The sequence below is a fragment of the Macaca mulatta genome, chromosome 15, assembly GCF_049350105.2.
Source record: "Macaca mulatta isolate MMU2019108-1 chromosome 15, T2T-MMU8v2.0, whole genome shotgun sequence".
Classification (NCBI taxonomy): Eukaryota; Metazoa; Chordata; class Mammalia; order Primates; family Cercopithecidae; genus Macaca; species Macaca mulatta.
Window position 1 is genome coordinate 82729094 of NC_133420.1, and position 21335 is coordinate 82750428.

General features: G+C 38.3%; 1 protein-coding gene across 16 annotated transcripts in view; it reads left to right on the plus strand.

Annotated features, from left to right (window-relative positions):
* Positions 1 to 16276, plus strand: part of BNC2 (basonuclin zinc finger protein 2) — a 454984-nt gene extending 438708 nt beyond the window's left edge. For 11 of the 16 annotated variants that reach the window (XM_015117647.3, XM_077966053.1, XM_077966061.1 and 8 more), the window contains one exon: positions 13033 to 16276. In XM_015117647.3, coding sequence (XP_014973133.1) covers positions 13033 to 13693 — 661 coding nt within the window. In that variant the 3' untranslated portion in view covers positions 13694 to 16276. Of the gene's footprint in view, positions 1 to 11475; positions 11510 to 13032 lie in introns of all 16 variants that reach the window. The other 5 variants (XM_077966056.1, XM_077966054.1, XM_077966060.1 and 2 more) reach the window with 2 other exon arrangements.
* The last annotated feature ends 5059 nt before the right edge of the window (positions 16277 to 21335 follow it).

Consider the following 21335-nt stretch of genomic DNA (forward strand, 5'->3'; position numbering starts at 1 on the left):
TGGGCTTCTTCCAAAGTGGTTATACATGAGGTAGTTGCATTTTTGGTCTCCAGATAGGCATGTTAGTAAGATGGGAAGTAGAAAGATGTTAAATACTACGTTTTAGGTTTGGCAGTTAATTAGCAAAGATTACCAGGTCCTTTGTTGGTGGTCCTTCTAGATTTTATAAGATCAAGTTGAAGATTTTTGAAAAGCAAGAATGCTGTTTGTGTAAAGTGACACAGAGGAAGGAAGGAGACACATGCAAGATTTGTCAGGGCTGAAGATTCCAAGCAACAGCGTCAAATCTATTCTTTTCTATATAGTTGTAAATGAGTGTGTGTTTAACAAATTCAGAAGCCAAGAGGACCATTCCACACGGACAGAGAGCAAGCACACGAAGTGTGATTCATCTTTATAACTAGGTAGCTGTTAGAATAATTTTTATTCTGAGTGATAGAAGTGAAATGTAAATAATTTTCTCTGTAGACAACTCTGATGCTCTAAAGCAGGGGTCCCAAACCCCGCGGCTGCAGACTAGTACTTGTCCATGGCCTGTAAGGAACCAGGCTGCACAGCAGGAGGTGAGTGGTGGGCGGGCGAGCATGACTGCCTGAGCTCCACCTCCTGTCAGATCAGTGGTGGCGTGAGATTCTCACAGGAGTGTGAACCCTATTGTGAAATATGCACGGGAAGGATCTAGGTTGCACAGTCCTTAAGATAATCTAATGATAAATGTAACATGCCTGAATCATTGAATCATCCCAAAACTATACCCCCCACTCACGTCTGTGGAAAAATTGTCTTCCATGAAACTGGTCTCTGGTTACCAAAAAGTTTGGGGACTGCTGCTTTAAGGTGACTGCTAAAGTCTTCAAGTATATCCTGATAACAAAGTGTAGTGTTCGATTTTGAGGTCTCTAAAGACCCTTTCCTCCTTCTTGTTTATCCCTTGATCTGTCTGCTGCTGAGCTGCTGTTCTGTTAAGGAACAGGAGGCTGCCCCTCCATTATGAAGTATACATATGAAATCTTTCCTAGGAAGAGGAAATTCTAACTGGCCTGGAACCTGCCATCTTCATACGGGAAATTTTCTTGAAGAGAGCCTGATAGTCAGAATTAGCTGGGTGTAGTTGACCTTTCATTCTTTCTCATACTCTGACTTGATTTTTGATCCCCAGGACCTGAGTGGCATAGGTCACTCATTTTGAAGGGGAGCCTACTTATAAGTTAATTTGGTTTTTATTCAGGAAGAAAAATAACAAATACCCTCTGTTCTCTTTCCTAATATTCCTTATCATTTGCTCATAGGTTAAAATCTATTCATATTTGTCTTAATGATTGGCAGTTGTAAATTCCCATCTAAAATGAAGACTTTGTACCCAGCAACTAGATGATCTGTATAGTAAGAAGTCATTGGTGGCTCAAGCCTGTAATCCCAGCACTTTGGGAGGCCGAGACGGGCGGATCACGAGGTCAGGAGATCAAGACCATCCTGGCTAACACGGTGAAACCCCGTCTCTACTAAAAAATACAAAAAACTAGCCGGGCGAGGTGGCAGGCGCCTGTAGTCCCAGCTACTCGGGAGGCTGAGGCAGGAGAATGGCGTAAACTTGGGCGGCGGAGCTTGCAGTGAGCTGAGATCCGGCCACTGCACTCCAGCCTGGGTGACAGAGCGAGACTCCGTCTCAAAAAAAAAAAAAAAAAAAAAAAAAAGAAGTCATTGTCTCTTTTTCATCCTACATGTTTTACCATCTTTGTTCCTTTCTTCTCAGAGTAGTAGCTGCTAGTTGTCAAGGTTTGTCTTAAATTTTATCAGAAAGGTAAGCATATATGTTTGATCTTCAAGTTGTAGAAAGATGATTTAGCCCTATGAATAAATTTAAAGACCAAATTATTTTTGCTGAGGGTGATTTATAAATAAATATGAGGCAACCATTGGTGTCACATATGAACCTTCCATTTGATTGCTAGTTTAATCAGTCCACATCTAAATGTGGAAACTTCTCTATTCCTATGGAGGAAGACGTGTGTATTTGGTTTATTAAAACCTGCTGATGTCTCCAGAACTAAATTTGTTCCTCTATAGGCCTCTGGGTAGTTGTAGCTAAAAAGCAGAAATGTATGGTTTTAGCTGGTCTGATTACCTGACTTCCAGCCCTGTACAGGTGTGCAGGAATAAATTAACATGAGCTACCTCTGATGAGCCACTGCATACATTAACAACAGAGGTGAAGATGTGAGAACATGTTACCTACCTCCTGTTACCACCTTCTCAGCATAGCAACATCCATTTTTTCCATGATTCTCTATGTTTGGAAACTTATACAGAACTTTTTCTAGGGAGGGCTTTTCAGCAAATACACATGATTTCACCAGGTAATACCTCTAAGAAATGAGCCACTTAGCACCAATTCAAGATAACTATTAGTATATTTGCCCTAATATAATTAGCTGTCAAATACGATGTGGTAATCCCCTCCAAGTAAAAGGGGAGAACATTTTAAAGCATTAGCTCTTTCATTTCATTGCCAATCAAACTACAAGTCTCCATTTCTAAAATTCTCTTATAACGTGAAGTTGTGCAGATCCTCTTACTTCTAAATGTTAAGGAAGAGTTTTTTTTTTTTTCCCCTGCTACTCTATTTGGTTTCACAATAGAGCCAGATCAATAAACCTTTTGTACTTATCTCCATTACTTTCCATCAGAAGCAAACACACAAAATAAATCCCCCTCCTGAGTAATTGCTAGTTGTGCCCTCCTCAAGCAAAACTTTGGTAGTAAGATAAACTTCAGTGTCATTCCTGTCCCTGGGGTTCTTTTTAGATACTGGGAGAAGAGCAGTGAGCAAAACGGTCTCCTTGTATCATGGAGAGAGACTCTGTCAAGCCTAAAGTGAGCCTCGGATCTTCCTAATGACCTCCTGCTGGCCCAGCTGGATGCAAGACAAGCTCATTTAAGCCTCTGCTGACCTTTCACTCCTCCACTGCAAGAACCACACCAGTCATTTCTCCCGTCTTCAGAACTGTGTACCAAATAGACCACAAAGCTTCATGGCTGATGAATGATTGCCTTTTCATGATGCAAAGAGATTTTTACAAATTTCTATTGACGGGAGTTAACATTAAGTCTCTTGTGGAATTATAACTTCTGTTGCACATACATAATGTTTCTATATAGCTCTTATTTTTACCTTCCTCATAAAGGAACAATCTACTGTTCTTGCCAGCATTATCTTGAAAATTCAGGCCAAAATATCTGAGCAGAATGCACATATTGATTGCACCAGTGGTATTTTTCATGATGAGACCACTTTGAAAGGGTCTTCCTGATTTCCACGTCCCTCAGAATCTATCTGACCTTCTCACAGACTTTATTGGTATGAATCTTTCTTATATGTAACTATTTATTTGAGAGGCTCATTTTTGTAGCCCATCTTCTGTTTTTAAAAAACATAGGCTGTTTTCTACCCAGAAGAGGGTGGTAAGACCGTACATGTACATTGACACTCACTTGTAGAACTCGGGTAAGTTCAGTTTTGTCTTAGGTGAAAGGCTGCTGCCAGCCCTTCTGCTGTCAGTGATCATTCGTGCTTGTACTAAGAGGAAGGGATACCTTCTTTGCCTAAATTTCATAATGAAGGTTTAGCAACGAAGATTTTTTTTTTCTTTTTTTTACAGCCTTCTCAGAAATAATGTGCTTGCCATAAGACTCCCACAAGCTTCAAATAAATGAATGTGGCAGAATTGGAAAGAAGCTTGTCCTTGCCAAAAAATTGCAACGTCATAAAAGAGGAATTTGGTAACTTTGATTCTTGAGTGCCAAGATACACGTGTGAGGGAGAGGCAGGCAAGCTGAGACGAGGAAGAAAGAATACTTTTTAGGAAAGGACAATTTTTCTTCGGTTATTTCACATAAAACTACACTTTTAAAATATACCTAGATTTTATGTCCTAATGCAAGCTGCTTGAATTAAAACAGGAGTTGTAAATTCCTGGTAAAAAGCTGTTATGCCTAAAGTGTTAGTGATCCTAACTCTAGTACTTTGTAGAGTTTATTAGTTCTTTTATTAACTAGGGGGGAAAATGTTACCCACTTCTAGTTTAATTCTTTTTGTTGCTTGGTCTGATTTTGACTTTACCTTAGGAAAGAAAAAAAAGACAAGTGTTTCTAACAGAATATATGTAAGCGGTGCCTCAATATTGCTATTGCATATATCAATCTGAATTATTACCAGCCATTCAAAAATTGTGCTAATGTTCTAATCTAAATTCATCCACATAATGTATATGTGTGTTTATACATAAACATCCACATAAATAAGAATATCAAAAGACAGATCATTCTTAATTGCCAGAATAGACATCTACATCTTAGAGAGTGATGTATGAAGTAACTTTATCACATTGATGGGAAATAAGATTTCGTAGGTAAAACAAGACCCATTTGGGCACCAAGAACAACAGAACTGCAGCTGGTAGCCTTGTAGGTCTGATGGCCAGCGGAGGGGAGCCGCTCTAACTCTGCCGCCTTTTTAGTCTGCTCTGTCACTGAGGGGGCACTGGTGGGTCAGTTCGCTCACTCGTAATTGTGTTTTACAGACTTCTAAAGCAATTGGCTCAGTCAGTCCCAATTCAATAAAAGTGGAGAGCAAGAGAGAGAGCACTTTTGTTCTATTTTTTACTTGAAATTATTTCATTCAGCAGTCTGTCTTTTTTATTACCAGGACTTGACATTAGCACTCCAAGCTATATTAGCATCCATTTCAGCAGTTCAGTAATGGTATTAAAAAAACACTTAACTTCAACGGTGAATGGTTGTATGACAGTACCATAAAAAATCCACATTAAAAAAAACTTATGTATTTGTCCCAGCAAATTATTTTTCACTTGTTTAACCACTTCAAAACTATATTCTCATGACGGGTATTCACGAGGACTTTCTTGTTCTCAGCAACAGCTAACAGTGGTGCTCGGTTGATCAGGGAACTGAGGAAAGAGGAAAGGGAAATCCAGTGAAGACAGGGTAGGTAAAGATGCTGTTTACCCTGTAGTTAGATTACCTTCCATTCATCAGTGGAGATGGAATTGGCAACCTCAGAGCACCCAAGGTGAAATTCTTGGATCCTCATGCATGACTGGGATTTGATTTTGAACCCAACACTCTCCAAACTTGGGAGCAAAGCCTAACTACTTTGGCACTGCAGTGTGCTCATAAATGACTACATTAGTTTCTAAATTTTGATTAAACATTCAGTAATTAATCAATGGTAGACACGAAGCAGTTGGCAAGGTCCAGAGCTGCAAAATGTTTAAGACATAAAACATTACGAAGTAATTAGAATATGCTCCTTCAAGAGAAGGATTGCCTTCAATAAAGAGGTAAATGATAGCATCCTGTTTATTGTGGACGTAGGCAGCCAAAGCAATATGATAAACTGCTGGAGATACACATATCAGTAATCATCCACATTATTAGTGTCATTAATCATAATTCCAAAAATATGACAGCAGCAGCCAACTTTTTGACCAATTTTGCTTCTGCCTGTTGGCCATTATAACTTCACTAATAGACTGCAGAGCTCCTATGCGTGGCAGTTTGCATTGAGAATGGAAGGTTAATTATATTTGAGCTGCTGATTTCTTTTCTCCTTGGAAAAGGCTTAGCACTTTGACATTCCCAGGAGCTCACTGTTGTTAAATCAGTAAAAGTACTTTATTGAAATTTTCTTTGTTGGTCAGGAATGAGATGTTTCAAATGAGATATAAGCACCAGGCTGGAACAGTTGCTAATGCTTCCTGCTTCAAAGTGATCCTTGGACAGCAAGATGAACTCAGTGGTTTCTTTAGATCACTTTGCTCTCTCATTTCTTGGGTAAAAAGTTCAGTGCTGTGTGGTGATACACCAGGAAATCCCACAAGATTAGTGGTAGTCTCAACATGTATCTCTATGACCAGGATGTTGGGAGTGGTTAATAACATAAGAGGGAATAAGTACTTCTTTAATACAAAATCCTGCATTTCAGACTCTGCCTGTGCAGATAAAAAGTAAAAAGAACTTCACAAAAATCATCCATTTCTAAATACTAAAACATTTAGTAGCATACATGCATTGCTGGTTGGTTAAATGAAGTTTTCATTTTTTGGCTGGTAGTTTTGACATTTAATCAAACTTGTAAATTAGATTATGCTCACTCTTCTTGTTCAGGTGTCTTTATTAGTTTCATTTTCAACACAGAATTCTAGATAAAGCCATAGCTAAATAATAATATTGATTGTCCTACAAAATACTGTCACCTCCCTTGGGGAACTCATGCATCCTGAATGTTGTATTTTAAGAAGATCATAAATTAACCATTTTAGGCTGGGCGTGGTGGCTCACGCCTGTAATTCCAGCACTTTGGGAGGCTGAGGCAGGCAGATTGCTTGAGACCAGGAGTTCAAGACCAGCATGGCCAACATAGCAAAAACCCTTCTATACTGACCAAAAAAAAAAAAAAAAAAAATAGTTGGGTGTGGTGGCACATGCCTGTAAAAATTAGCTCCTATTATTTTGGAAATATATCTTCTAAAATCTTTATATAAGTCAGACTATATAAAACAAGGAATGGAAAGCTTGAGGGTTAATTTGTCCAGGGTAAATACAAAACTCAAAATTAAAGCTCAGATTTATTCTCAGTAAGTCCTTAAAAGATGCCAGGGCTCATGGCTTTGCTTTTTCTTACCCAACAATAGTAGTAAACTGAGCACCATATGAGCTGCCTGATTGAGAACACTTCCAAATGCTGTGAAAACATAATCCTGTTCACAGTGTAACACTCATCTCACATTACAGCGCAACAGGTACCTATTGAATAATCAGCACCCTTGAGAAGCCTCGATGTGTCAGATACAACTCAAAAGTAAAATGGTTAGGGAATGGGGCTGCTGGATATCAATTCTACACTTAACCTGAGCATCCAGCATACACATTTCCCATCTACCAATCTGCCTTCCCAAATGCCATCCCTACATTAACATTTTTTATGCATTCCACAGCAATGACAAATTGTTTTCTAACTGTAGCGCCAGATTTAGTATGCGAAAGACATGTTTGCCTCTGCCAACAAACCAATAATTCTCACTAACGTCTTCAGAGTTACAACATTTATAAAGTTGCAAAGTGGAGTAAACAAACCATCTGTTTGGCTTTTCCATATATGTCATGCTTTCTTATTAGCATATTACGATTCATTTAGTAAACAAATTTGGTGATTTCGTTCACGTCAAAGTTAGATCGGAAGCTTGAAGATGATTAACATTCCTGGGACAAGCACATTAATACATTGCTTCCCCTGCAAAGTTAAATGGCTTCTCAGGAGAATCGCCCCTTGTTGACAAGATGAGACTGTCAATTTTGTTTGCCTGCCACATTAGGGGCCATACGGGGATGGCAGGCTCTGAGAGAGGGGAGTCGTGTAGGCAGCATAATTCACTGTGAATTGAGAAAAGAAGTCTAATTCTGATAAATGGTCGACCCCAATACATCCTACCTGTTATTACAACAGACGTGCCGTATCTGTGCAGTAAATTAGCTAAACCCCTAAAGAGTTTGGTGGGAGCTTATCTTCAAGTGAATAATTTGAATGTAGAGGAAACTGCCTGCGTGACCAGTATGGATGATTTGTTTTATATTGAAAGGGGTTGAAATGACTGAATTTCATACTTTTAATTTGCAAGAATTTGCTTAGATTTTGTTTCTTGCATTTAATATGTACTTCCTTACATTTGGGGCTTTTTGAGTGTTACCCACTAGAATTTCACATTGAATTTTCTTACTGAGCTAGGGGATGGTTTTCACATCTTTTGGACGGAATCTTTAAATAATAACCTGTAGAACAACTACTAATTTTACAGAAAGGTATAGTGTCAAAAGTATCATTTTGTGCACAGAGCCATAAGCATTCATTATTAATAAATGATAATACAAAAATTTTGAGGTAAGTGTAATAGATAGTATTGTAGCAAACCAGATAAGAAAAGGACTAATGAGAGGCAGAAGTTTTAATTTTTCATTTCTGTGGATTTGGATAGCAGGTTTACATATCTACTCAAAAGTATTGTTGACTCAGTAGTCCCAAAATATACTTAACCCTAGCATCTAGACTTACCCAGATTGGATATAAATTTATCTCTCTCTCTCCCCCCTCCCCATATACATGTATGTAGACACATACATATAAACAAATAGGCATGCATATGGCATCTGCTATGTATATATTATTATGATCATTCTGCACAATATCATTTGAGAATTGGGGAATGTGTGTGTGTTAAACAGCAGAGTTGAGCTGGAAAATAAAGGCAAAAACTAATCCAAAGTGGGGCCTCAATTATTTTTCACTTGAGGCATTCTAATTAATTATCAAGTATTTTGTTTCAATTCAGTAAGTTTAGACTAGTTCAAATCTGATTAAGAATTAAGACACTTTGTGCAGCCTATAGCTTGATTCATTATTCAGTCTCTGACTGCCAGTCTTATTTTCTAATTTGGTGATGCAACTTGTTTTTTGTTTTTTGTTTTCTTTTTCGTGTCTTCCCTGCATCTTAAAGTCAAGTTTAAAACCTCAAAACACTTTCTTTAGATAGTGTTTTTGTTTTTAGTTTTAATTTTTATAGACCAGACATCACATTAAATCTAACTTAATGTGATGAGAAAAGAGAAATCCAAGGCAAGACTTGCTTTCTTTCTGAAGGGCATTTGCACTTACTTGACTACATTTGGTGAATTTCATGTCTTCTGTGGTTGCATGGTAAAGTTTCCATCAAAGGAACAGAAAAAGACTGGTAGTCCACTTTAGTCCAGTTGGAGTACTTCCACTCAGCATTTCAAAGAAGAAAGAAGTTTGGTTCTGCAGCACCCTCCCCTCAGTCCAAGGTTTTATAACTTTTTGCTTTTAAAGGTGATCTTGGTCTTTAAGAAGCTTTTGGTAAATTCACAGTATAGAAAGAGTACAGAGGTTTAAAGGAAGCATTTGTAATTCCAAGCATAGCCCAAGTTACAGGGCTTTTTCATACCCTAATTTTGTGGCATTCCCTTATAACACACTAGGGTATTAATAGCGTCAGAATCACCATTTGTAGTGTCGCCACCACCTTTCCTTGGATATTCCGTTACATGAGTCCTACCTTGGGATCATTGTTTTCTTCCCTTCTACAGTGTATTTTGGGAAATACTTCCTGAAGACTCATGCATATTATTGATGGAAGGGAAACCAATGTACTTTTAAGTACCTCCTCTGTACAGAGTATTCTACTTCATGTGCAGGACACATAATATTGAATAAGATTTAGTTATGTTCTTGAAAGTGAACATCTGGGGCTAAGGTTTGGACCACTGCCTTAATGATTACCACTGCACTTCCTAAGACGAAATCCTTATCCCTTCTACCTGTGAACTCATGTTTCTTTCTTGCCTTCCAAATCAAAACAAGTAGAAACCTTTCTGCTGTTCATGTTCTTATAGAATATAAGATGTTCTGATACAGTCTAGATTTTTGTTAATGATAATTCTTCCCTCTTTCCTAGAGATAAATATTCAGAACACTAAATCTGTTTGTAGAAAAACCATCTCTATCACTGGAGAACTCAAAATTGGTTCCTTGTTGGATTCTTTGTTCCAATTGTTGCATACAACTGAGTATGGCTTCCTCTGCCAGGGAGTCCCCCGCCGGTTTCCAGCACTCTCTGGCCTTCCTCCCATTTTAGGGTCTTCTCTCTACATCTGATTATCAGTAGGTGAGAGTTCTTTCTGTGTCTATTCCATCTTCCCTTTCTTTTCACCTCTTCAGTTTTGCTGATCCTGATAAACTTGTAATAGTCCTCAAATTGCTATTAACCCTAGGTCTTTGAATCTCATGAGGACAGTATTTTATGACAGCTAATGGTCTGGATTGACTGATTCAAGAATCCAACAATAGGTCTTTGTTAAAATCAAGTGCTGTCTTTCGTCCATTCTGTGGAGACTGAACCCTAACCTCTTGGGCAGGATTAGTACCCTCTAAAGAATTTTAGTCTGTTTTCCTTCTCGTGCTTTCCTTCCTTCCACCTTAGGAATACTGTGTGAGTTTGTGAGAAAATCTTCAAGCCCACTATCATGAGAGTGCCAGCAGACTTTCCTCAGTCCATCCTTCCCATCTCCACTTCAAGTGTTTTGCATATGGCATTTAGTAGGATTATTAAACAAAAATGAAATAGATTAAGAATTGAACATAAAAGAATCAATTCTTGTGAACTGTGGTCGCATAATGGAAATCGACTACCATGAATGAACCCGTGTACTGAAGTTATGAAGAGCAGAGCTAATGCACTGCCATGAGTTCATCTTTATTATTGCATTACACCTGAATCAATTGATAAAGTAGCTTTTTTTTTTAAAGTGAGGGATGGCACTTAATTGAATAAAAGTCAATGTAATTATATTAGCAGAGGCCAACAGTACTGCTGACAGCGGAAAAGGGACACTGTTGAACAGAGTGCCAGAGCTGGTCTACACATTTCTGCACATCGTTTGGTTGACAGATATTGAGGGCTGGTACATCGTCTAATTAGATTACAGATTTCTACTGCTGTAAGTGAGAAATGAAGAGAAAATCTCTTCCTGGTAACATATTGGTGGAGATGTGTAATTTCACAAGTCATCTTAGGGAAGATGTGTCCATCTGGGTGATCAGTGTGTCCTTTTCTCAATGTTAATTTATTCTTCCTTATTCAGTATGTCTTGATGCAACTGCTGTGTGTCTGGCTGCTATTTTCTCAGCAGTGAACCTAGGAAGTGGTAACTGCAGATGTGTGAGAAGCAACAGAGTTCTAGATTACAGTCATCGCAAAATGTGTGCTCGTGAAATTAAGAAAGGGGGAGGGTGTTAAAAAATAATAAACAGGGATAGGATTTCGTGAGCTGCATATAGTTGGCAGATTGTTTTATCAATAGAATAATAGCGCATAGCGTAACTCTACTTCCACATTCTTGTAATAACTCTGGTGGTGTACCCACATGTCAGAGTAAAGACCTCACAGTAGGCATTTCCTGCACTTTGCTTAGCAACCTGCACTTGGAGTCACCTGCCATCTGACACCAAGGAAACGGGGAATTACTGTGTCAGAGCAGGGACCGTGGGGACAACTTCTGTTTATCATTCACATACCCACACACTGCATGCATCTGTTTAAAACTCATTTGTGGATGATGATGATGCTGTGAATTTGGTTTATTTTAATTTGATTTATGATTTTTGGATTATACAGCTGATCTGAAAATCATCAAGACAGCGTATGGGATGATCGCTTATGACAGAAAATAATTTTGTGATCAGAACGTTTTAAATCCCTATTTTATTGTTTACGTTTTTCAAAACCAGATGTCTAGAATGTGAATTTGTTTTCTCTCTCTCTCTTTCTCTCTCTTTCTCTCTCTCTCTCTGTCTCTTATTCTTGCTTTCTTTTGTGATCGATTTAGCAAAAGATTAGAAAGCTGATCTTATTGTCACAAGGTAAGCTCAGCCTTCCTAAGTGCAGTTGGAGAGGGCTGCTGCCCTCTGCCCCTTAAAACCCAGAGTGCTGTATATTGTCTTGTGTGGAAAGGTGGAGAAGTGTTCCCCACCTTTCTTGTCTCTGAGGCACATACCTCTCAACCATCTCTAGGAAATATCAACCGTGTTTGCCACCAAATGGAATGACGCATTTTGGTCTTCCATACTTTTAAGTATAATCAGGAGGTCTGTTGAACTTTATATCAGCCATTTAGGTCATTTCTCTTACCACAATTACTTCTCCAAGCTGTAGAGCTTCCACCAGTATTGAGAAGCTTTTATTTATCTGTAGATACGTTCGTTTATTTTTTGGAAAGGTAACCTTCAATTTAGGTACTGTTGAACATGTGAGCCTTTGCAGGTGGAGAGAGGTATATGCCCAAGGGCACTTTAAAAATAAGTGGGGGATATAAATACAAAGACAATGTTTCCAGATAGATGATAACATATCAGGCTTTGTAAATCATGATGTCCCTGTGGATTCTCTGGGACAAATCCTGTCTATATATATATACAAGCAAAGCAGTCAGTGAGTAGAATAAAAGTTTTGCTTGTCTAAGAAGTATGGGTTCCAGTTGTTAAAATAGAGGAACCCTGTGTTATTGTTGTGCTTGATTTTTTTTTTTTTTGTACTTACTGTGTTTTAATTTTGTACCTCTGGGGGTTTTGTTTTTTTTTTTCTGTTTTTCAGTTTTTGTCTTAAATGATTAAATTTTAAAGTAGAATTACTCGATGAAAATATTTTGGACACTAAAATGCACATACTTCTAAAAAGTAAATGTATTTTATTATTAGATTTAACTGGGATTACCAAATCATTCTGACAAAAGGCATTCGTGTTGTTAAAAGACAGTCTGTAACCCTATTTCAAATTGCTTAATCTGTTAAGCTATTGTTTTTCCTTAAAGCTTGAAATGTGGAGGGTAGAGAAGGAAGATTTCATTGTTTTTTGAAGTTATATCTAAATTATCTAGACTACTTTTTAAAAAAATGAATTTTTCCCATACCTCAAAATACAGTGTGTGCTGTATAGAAAAGATGTTTATTTTTTCTTGTTTTTTTGTTAAATTTAGACTGTTCCATTTAGACAAGCAGAAAGTTTCTATTCTTTTATCCTATTTAATATATATTATAAAATCTCTGCCATGAAATTCTCTGCAGCTGATGCTGCTACATAGTAAAACTAACAGTAATCATTGAGAAAAAGGTGCATGGGTTTGCATTCATCCTACCATTGACAGATTTTACTCTCTTATAAAAATTATGTTAATGGAAAGTTCCCCTGATTGCACCTCCCACCACCACCACTAAACTCCCAGATCCTGAGGATATAGGGGAATGCTTGCTTTTATAATGGTGTAATTAGCAGTGAATGTGCTTATTTGATACCTAGTGAAAGCTGAATCAATTTTAAAATGCTTTCCTTTTTCTCACCCCTCCCCAACCCCTATCCACCTACCCCCCCTTCCCTCTTGTTTTCCTAGACACAGTGCCAACATAAACCTACATCGTAAACTGTTGACCAAAGAACTCGATGACATGGGCCTGGACTCATCGCAGCCCTCCCTTAGCAAGGACCTCCGCGATGAATTTTTGGTGAAGATCTATGGTGCCCAGCACCCCATGGGGCTCGATGTCAGGGAAGATGCCTCCTCTCCCGCAGGGACTGAAGACTCCCACCTGAACGGGTATGGGAGAGGCATGGCAGAGGACTACATGGTCCTTGACTTGAGCACCACCTCCAGCCTCCAGTCCAGCAGCAGCATCCATTCCTCCAGAGAATCCGACGCAGGCAGTGACGAGGGGATTCTTCTCGATGACATTGATGGGGCGAGTGACAGTGGGGAGTCGGCACACAAGGCCGAGGCCCCCGCCCTCCCTGGCAGCCTAGGGGCTGAAGTTTCAGGATCTCTTATGTTCAGCAGCTTGTCTGGGAGCAATGGTGGGATCATGTGCAACATTTGCCACAAAATGTACAGCAACAAGGGGACCCTGAGAGTGCACTACAAAACCGTGCATTTGCGAGAAATGCACAAGTGCAAAGTCCCAGGTTGCAATATGATGTTTTCCTCTGTACGAAGCCGAAATCGGCACAGTCAGAACCCTAATCTCCACAAAAACATTCCCTTCACTTCAGTAGATTAGTCTCAGAATGGACACTACAAATGCCAGCTCTCACCAGATGGCCTACGTGTTTGAACTGCCATAGTCAGTGTGCGCTTATGTACTTGGGGTGTGTGTGTGTGTGTGCATTAATGTATGCTCTGTGGCTACATACACACACACGTATTTCCTTGAGATAAATAAGATAAACACTAGGTGCTTTTGAATTTTTTTCACTTCCCTTTATAAAAGTTTTGGGAAAGGAGTGGGATCTTTGATTTAAGGGTGAAAACAGAGTACCCCTTTAAACACACACACACACACACACACACACACACAGAGTGTGCAACTAGCCCCAGTTTTGACAGAATAATTCTTGGTCTTCCCCAAAGAGACAATTTGTTGTACCCATGACTGTTGCCTGCAAAAATAAAAGGGAAAAAAAAAAAAAAGAAAAAAGAAACAAAAAGGAACTTCTTATAGTTGTCTTTTGTGAACTTTAAGGTTTTGAAAGAATCTTCAATTAAAGCATGGCAGATTCACCTGTAAATATTTAGCCTTGAGGGGCCATTGATGTAAAACAATTGTATTGATGGTTGTTTAACTTTTTTGTTTAATTTTTACAGTTACATCCAGCTGTTAGATATGCAGGAAAAAATAGTTTGCTGGCTAGCTCTATTCATTTATGTTAGCATTAATGCACATTTTTTTTTTTTTTAAAACATGGTCTTGTTTTTACTACCTGTTAGATATAGTGGTAAAGAGGTGCTGGCATGCTTTACAGCACAGATCTGATTTTTTAAAATGTCCTGTACTAGTACATAAATCCTGTCATGCACTTTTTTTCATACACTACAAGGGGATGTGTAATAACCATGCTTCTTTTTTATCCTTAAACTATTGCCATACTTCAGTAAGTGTCTTTTTTAAAAAAAAATTCACTTGTATAAAAATGGTCTGGTCAGTATAGGGCACAAATGCCAAACAAAGTATTAGTGTTAACACAAAACTGCCAACTTTGCACAAGTTTCCAGAAAAGAAAATACAATTAGTCACTCAACATAACCACAGGCCAATTTGTCGGCCACCAGAAAACCGCTTTTTAAAAAAACACTTGGTGATTCTTTCAAGTGCCGAATGTTATTAGAATCAACATTGCATCCTTCTTGCTTATACGTTAAGTTACATAAAAGGAAAACAAAATTATGTGGTGTGAAACAGCCAAGGCATTTATTCTTCAGAGGCAGGATAATATTTCAGGATACAAAAGCCCAAATTACTCGCTACGGAACAAAGATGAATACAGTAAAAGAGTTGAACACTCATTTCCAAGGCCCTAACCCTTATCCTTTCAAAAGAAATCCTCTGAACTGGGTCGGTCTCTTGTATGGCTGTCTAATTTGTTGCAAATTCTGCAGTCGTACTATAATTCAGGCCTGTTTGGTAGACAAAATCAAAAGGCATTTAACAGCAGTACTTGGAAGCTTTGAAAACATGTGCTAAACTTGAATTGAGCAACACTCCTTTCTGAAAAGCCAGAAGAAGGGGATTTTAAACTAGGATATCTCAATGTTTAGTGTTTTGTGTTTCCCCACACGATTTGTCAGAGAGTAATGAAAGCAAGCCTGAAACCAAGCAATTGAGAGTGAGAAAGAGGGGAGAGACTATTCTCCAAACCTTTTTTGTTTTGTTTTGTTTCCGATGTTTACACATGTTGCCTGAGCTGGTTAACCACATCGGCAGCCTCAGCTACCACAACATACTGACTAAATGATGATATTTACTCAAGTTCAGTCTGCAGCCAAAACCATTAGGGTGTGCATTGCAGACTGGTTTGTTGTCTTTTTTTTTTTTTCTTTTTTTTTTTTTCCTTTTTTTTTTTTTAAGTGGAGAGGAAAGGAAGAGATAAACAAGGAATATTTTGTCAAACAGTACACAATAATTTAAAGAGAATGTATTTCTTTTTTGCATTTAATGGCCTCAGACATTTCTCTCATCAGTCTAAAGTTAGAAATACCCCTTTGTTTTAACTTTTATGTCGTTTCCATTTTTCATGTTTTTGTAATTATTTTTTCTATGTTCACATCAGCATTCACTTCCGTTAAATTTGCCAAAGGAAACTGTTAATATGTTTCTGTTGTTATTGTTATTCCTGTAGGATTTATTGTACCTCACAGTATTTATTGTTTCCCAAAATAAGCATCATTAGTTGGGGATTCAGTATTTTTATTTGTGAAAATTTCATAAACAATAGATTCTTAAAGATAGGCTAGCTATGTCTAGGAGCTTTATCTTTTCACCTCCTTTGGAGGATGCTATGGGGTTCATTTTAATTCTTCATTTGTTCTACAGGGAGGAAAGACCAAAAGTATTTGCTGTACAAAAGAAACTGTATCCAAACACTATGTTAAATGACAAGTGTTTATGGTAAAAAGTTGAGGAAATTAGTAATAACCGTTTTTGTTTTCTTGTACCTTTGAATTCCCCAAAGTCTTAATTGCTTTATTTTGGTGTTGTGTTAAACTGAATAGACAGAGATTTTTCTTTTGTTTTATACCATATAAGACTCTGTACAGTATGTTTGTGAAAGATTGAACTAGAATAATGAAAGTTTGTTTGCAAACATTTTGGTCCTCTCAGCGTTCTCTGTATTGTGCTGTTGCCCCATTACCAAATGATTAGATTCCAAAAGGGTGGGAAAATATTTTTAATATCCCAACAAAACATAGAAACTCTGGCTTTTGCAGTGTGCTTAGATTACATGTAGTTTTATGAAAATAAATACACACTTTTATGTCAGCAACTTTGAAAAGTTACATTCAGTTGAGTTAGTAGAACCTATCTTGTACAACAGCAATGTTTAGTCTGTTTAATTTAATGTCAAATAAAAGGTCAGATAGCCCTCGTGAGTGAATTACATAGCTATCAGCAGGTCACATCAGCAAATGAACCAGGCTTAGAACAAATGTTTGTTACTTGCTGCGAACCAAGCTAATGTGTATAGCCAGTTAGAAAAAGTCCAGAAGTAATGAGATTCTAGAAGTAGAGTTTCCCTTGCTTGGAAACATGGATGTGTTCACCTGTTTTTTGTCAGAGAAATGGCAATAAGTCCTGGACAGCTGACACTTTTTAAGTATCTCCCCTATTTGCTACTACTTTTGTGCCTCAAGTGCCCAGTCGTTACGGTGGCCTTCTAAATGAGTAAATAACATTTTCCAATATAAAGCATATTTGCTTAAAAGGGATGGGGGAGTGGACGGATGTAGTACATGCAATGGAAAATCATAAAATGTACAATTCTTCTGTTCCCAAAGTATTGCTTGTTCTTGAGTGTGTGCCTGAGTGTCGTGTTTTGACTTAACTAGAATTCTAGTTAAGATGGTGATCCCACGGCTTATTTGTAAACAGGAAGGATAAAGAGATGAGCATTTTAGTCATTGAGCTCTTCATCTTGCCCATTCCTACTCATTTATTTTTTCATTTTTTTGTTGTTAAACAGCTTCTCTCAAGCCACATCCATTCTACGCTGGCTGAAAATTAATAGTGATTTAGATGTTTATCCAACAAGCTTTTTCCCATGTGATTGGTTTTAGCCAGAGTTTATCACAGGTACAAAATTAGGCGCTGTGACTGTGCATGCTCTCTAGCTGATGTTGAAACTTACTGTCTTGATCATTTAAAACTATGTTTTTGTAAATATCAGGTTTAGTCTGCTTTCGGGAATATCTGCATGCTATGGAAACAAAGAAAAAGGATAGATAATAAGTAATCTGGTTTAAAAGTGTGATAAAAATCCTTGGCATTCTTTGTTCTGGTATTAATTGTATTTAAATAAGTCAACCCAGTGTAACTCATTCCAAATCTTAGTCCAGCTGCCCTGTTCAGCCTGATGCCTTTTAAAGTTTTAAAGGTGTTAACGTTTTCCTTTTCAACATGGCAAACATGTTTTAAAACCTTTTTGGCACAATGGTGCCACTGTCCTCATAGTGTTACTTGTTTGGTCACGAATTTTCAGGCCCTTTCAGTAAGAGGAGAAAGGCATTTACCTGGTTAACGGCCCCATTAGTGTACATTGCTCTAAGGAAGAAAAAAAAAAATCTTTGAATATATCAAGAATGGGCTGTTCCAGAGGCATTCCCCTCATTTTACTCAGGAGAAACTATGCACTAGGTTCCCACTACATACAATGTGACCTTTTTTTCCCCTTTCTCTGTACACACCCCAGATGTGTGCCAAGCAAATGAGAATGAGGGCTGTTGACAATTAAAACATAAAGAAGCTAGTCACCAGATTGAGATGGACATGCTGCTAACTGCTGACAGCTTGACCTGAGCAGTCCTAACTTGTATCTGGTCTGTTAGCATTGGGTTAGATTGACTAACACAGTAAATAAAATTCAACCGTCATAAGACACGCTACATCTGCTATCATCAAGAAATAAATCATCCAGAAGAAACTTTCTTTCATCCTGTGGTCACACCCTTAAGAGCTTCTTTTTTAAAATTATGACAGACGAATTTCATTCTTTAAAATCACTTATCTTCTTCCACACTTGAAATATTTAAATTAGGTGGTTTTGCTTTTCCCTCTCATTGTTTATTTTTTTGGGATGGATCTAAGATGGGAAATAAAAGATACCAAAAAGACTGGAGGGATCACGGTGTTTTCATCACAACTAAGTAGAGGGTCGGTTCCTGCCCTGGTTTGGGAGTAGCTAGAAAAGGAAATCAGGAATGCACTGGAAGTGTTGGCTTGAGGGAAGAGACTGGCATAGCTCTGCCTCGCAGTGGGTGAGAGCATATTGATGCTAGTGACCTGCAGAGTTCCCATGACCAGGTGAGTCGGCTCTGAGGAAGGGGTTAGGAAAGCAAGAACAGCTGCATGGAATAGCTGAAGTTCCTTTGGGGTCAGGAAGAGCCAACAGTTGTGGGGTTTTGGTTGCTTTTGCTTTGTTTTTGAGTGGGAAGTCTTGCTGGAATCCCCTGAGAACCGAAAGATGCCAGGGGTCAGCGAGGCTATAGAAAAGGCCAGTGGTAACACCTCACTTTCATCCTAATGGAGGAGTAGGTGCGAATGGCACCAGCGTGGATCATTCCTTTCTTGATCATCACTCGTGCTTGCCACTGTAGCAACACAACAAAGCCATGATTGTAATTAATACTAGGCTAAAGACCTTGGTCAAAATGGGAGCTCATTTACTGTTCTATGAGATAAACAAGTAACTTCTCTTTTCATATTTTCCCTCAGAGATAAACCACGTGTGGTAGTCTTGCTTGCGCTAGTACTAAGGTCATGTTTGATCTGTCCCAGACGGTCGCATATTTCCTGTGGCTGGAGTGTTGCTCACCATAAATGGTCATTTTCAAACAGTACTATGTAAATGCAGCTGTACAACTGACCAGTGAGTTATCTCTCATCACTGTTGCCCACATACCCATCCTTCCTTGTGTCATCATCCTCATCCTTCCCACATCTTGCGCAAAATGATTTTCTGTGGTCATTCGGCAATAACTGTATGTCACATACTGTCTTTTTGGCATTTGTTGAAAAATCCAAATGCTTAATAACAGAAGGTTTAAAAAAAACTAAGCATTTTTACATGTACACTGAATTGGATCAGCATTATTGTTCATTATAATGCTATATATATTTTTGGAGCAGCATACTATAGTTGTCATAAAACTATCTTTATTCTTCTCCTCTAAAGTGTTGTTGTAAATTCATTTGACCTTTACTGCAGGAAAAAAATATCTTTTTTATATGGGGTATGAAGACAAGGCTCAGTTTGTAACAAATAGTGGACCATTACAAAAGAGGAAAGAAAAAAGCCAGGGCTGAGCAGCAAGAAGCTTCAGTTCAATTTCACCTCATATCTTTCTAATAACGTACTTGTCACTTTATTACCTTCCAGTAATGTGAACGCTGCTGACAAGACTGTCACACTAACAGCAGACAACACCCTCTCTGCTTCAGCCCAGCTCTCCTGGCTACTTATTGCCCTGGCCCTGAAGGGACACAAACTAATAGTGTGCTTTCCAGTTCAGCACTTGGCCATCAAATATAAAAGGATGCGTAATTGCCTGTTTATCCCCTTGTGAAGGAGAAATTGACTACAAGGGCTAGGCTTTCCCATCGAGTTCCCTGATGTACACACACATCCACAATCAGTCAGTCTCTCTCTCTCTCTCTCCCTCTCTCCCTCTCTCTCCTCTCTTCTTCCCTGTTGTACTCCCCTCCTAACACACAAGCACATACACACACCTACTGTGTCTTTGGGAAGCCCAAGGCTGCCTCTCGGTGCCCTCTCCAGCTATTAAGTGGACAGTAACAAGATGACTTCTTAAATAAAGGGTCAGTAGAGAGACGCTGTCTGTGACAGCATCCTTTGCTTCTTTGAAAACTTAAGTATTGCAGTTCCATTTTGAGAGTAATGGATGTGGCCCTATAATTAGAGCAAATTTTCCTGCAAGTCAGTGGCATAAGTAAGATTATATTGCCCCCTAATTTGTAGGGAAAAGATTCAAATATTTTTCTTCCCCTTCAAAAAGTACATGTTGTAAACTGGTTATACACAGTGGTAATTTTTTTTTTCTTGTCCTTGGCATCAAACCATGGATCTAGATGTACAAATGTATCTTTCAGTGACCCCTCCAAATCCATAGTGTAACATGATAGATTAACTTTTATTTTGTCTAACTGGACTGACAATCTAAAAAAGATGGCACCAGGCTTTTGACTTTAATCATTAAAACAAGGACCACCCTATGGGTAAAAGGTAAATTCTCCACTTCGAAGAACTTTGGTAAGTAGAAGTACAGGGAGCTTTAGAAAACCAAGTGATGGGGACCAAAGGTACAAAGGAAGAATACATGAAAATGTTATATTCCAAAATGCCTTGAGCCCAAACAATGTGTCAGGATTGGCTGCTATTTTTGTATATTGAAATACTCAAATGATGGTTGGAAAGTGACTAGATAGTGACTAAATGAAGTGCAAGATCTATCGAGCGTCTTCTTTCTGGAACTAGGGGATGCCATGCTTCCTTCCAACCTTCCCACAGCACGTCTCAGAGAAGATAGTTGGTCCCATTACAAACAGTCACATTTCAATAAGATACTAGTCAGCCAGGTAAGACACATCAGCTATCGGTATCATCTTCCATGTGAACTTTAGCAAGGAGAGAAAAGCAGCAGATTTAGAGATAGACAATGTAACAGGTCTATGTTGACAAATCTGCGCTAAATAATTTCATGAACCAGTCTGAGGACTGGAAAGAAAAGCACTTTGAGCAAGTACTCTTGGGTTAGAGCAAAGGCAGTTAGTTGACATGATACTTAAGTTCCTCAGTATGTATATATTACAATCGTTTATCGGACATCTTAATAGAATCTTAATTGAAAACCCAGTTGCCAAAATTGCACAAGTTCTGCTCGCCGATTTTAGCTTTCTCCCCTTAACTCGAAAATAACAGGGATGCTTAAGGACATTTGTAATAGTTTTTTTAATGCTTTGTTTCACTTTTTTAAAAAAAGAATCTTTGAAGGGAAGGAAGAGCAGAAAGAGGTATTTTAAGAAAAATGGAGAGAAATAGATAGTATTAAAAGTATATTTCTTGAAAAGAGAGTATCTAAGTGCTATACCAAGATTTTATAAGGCTTCCTGTTGCCAAATGTGATGTTGAGAT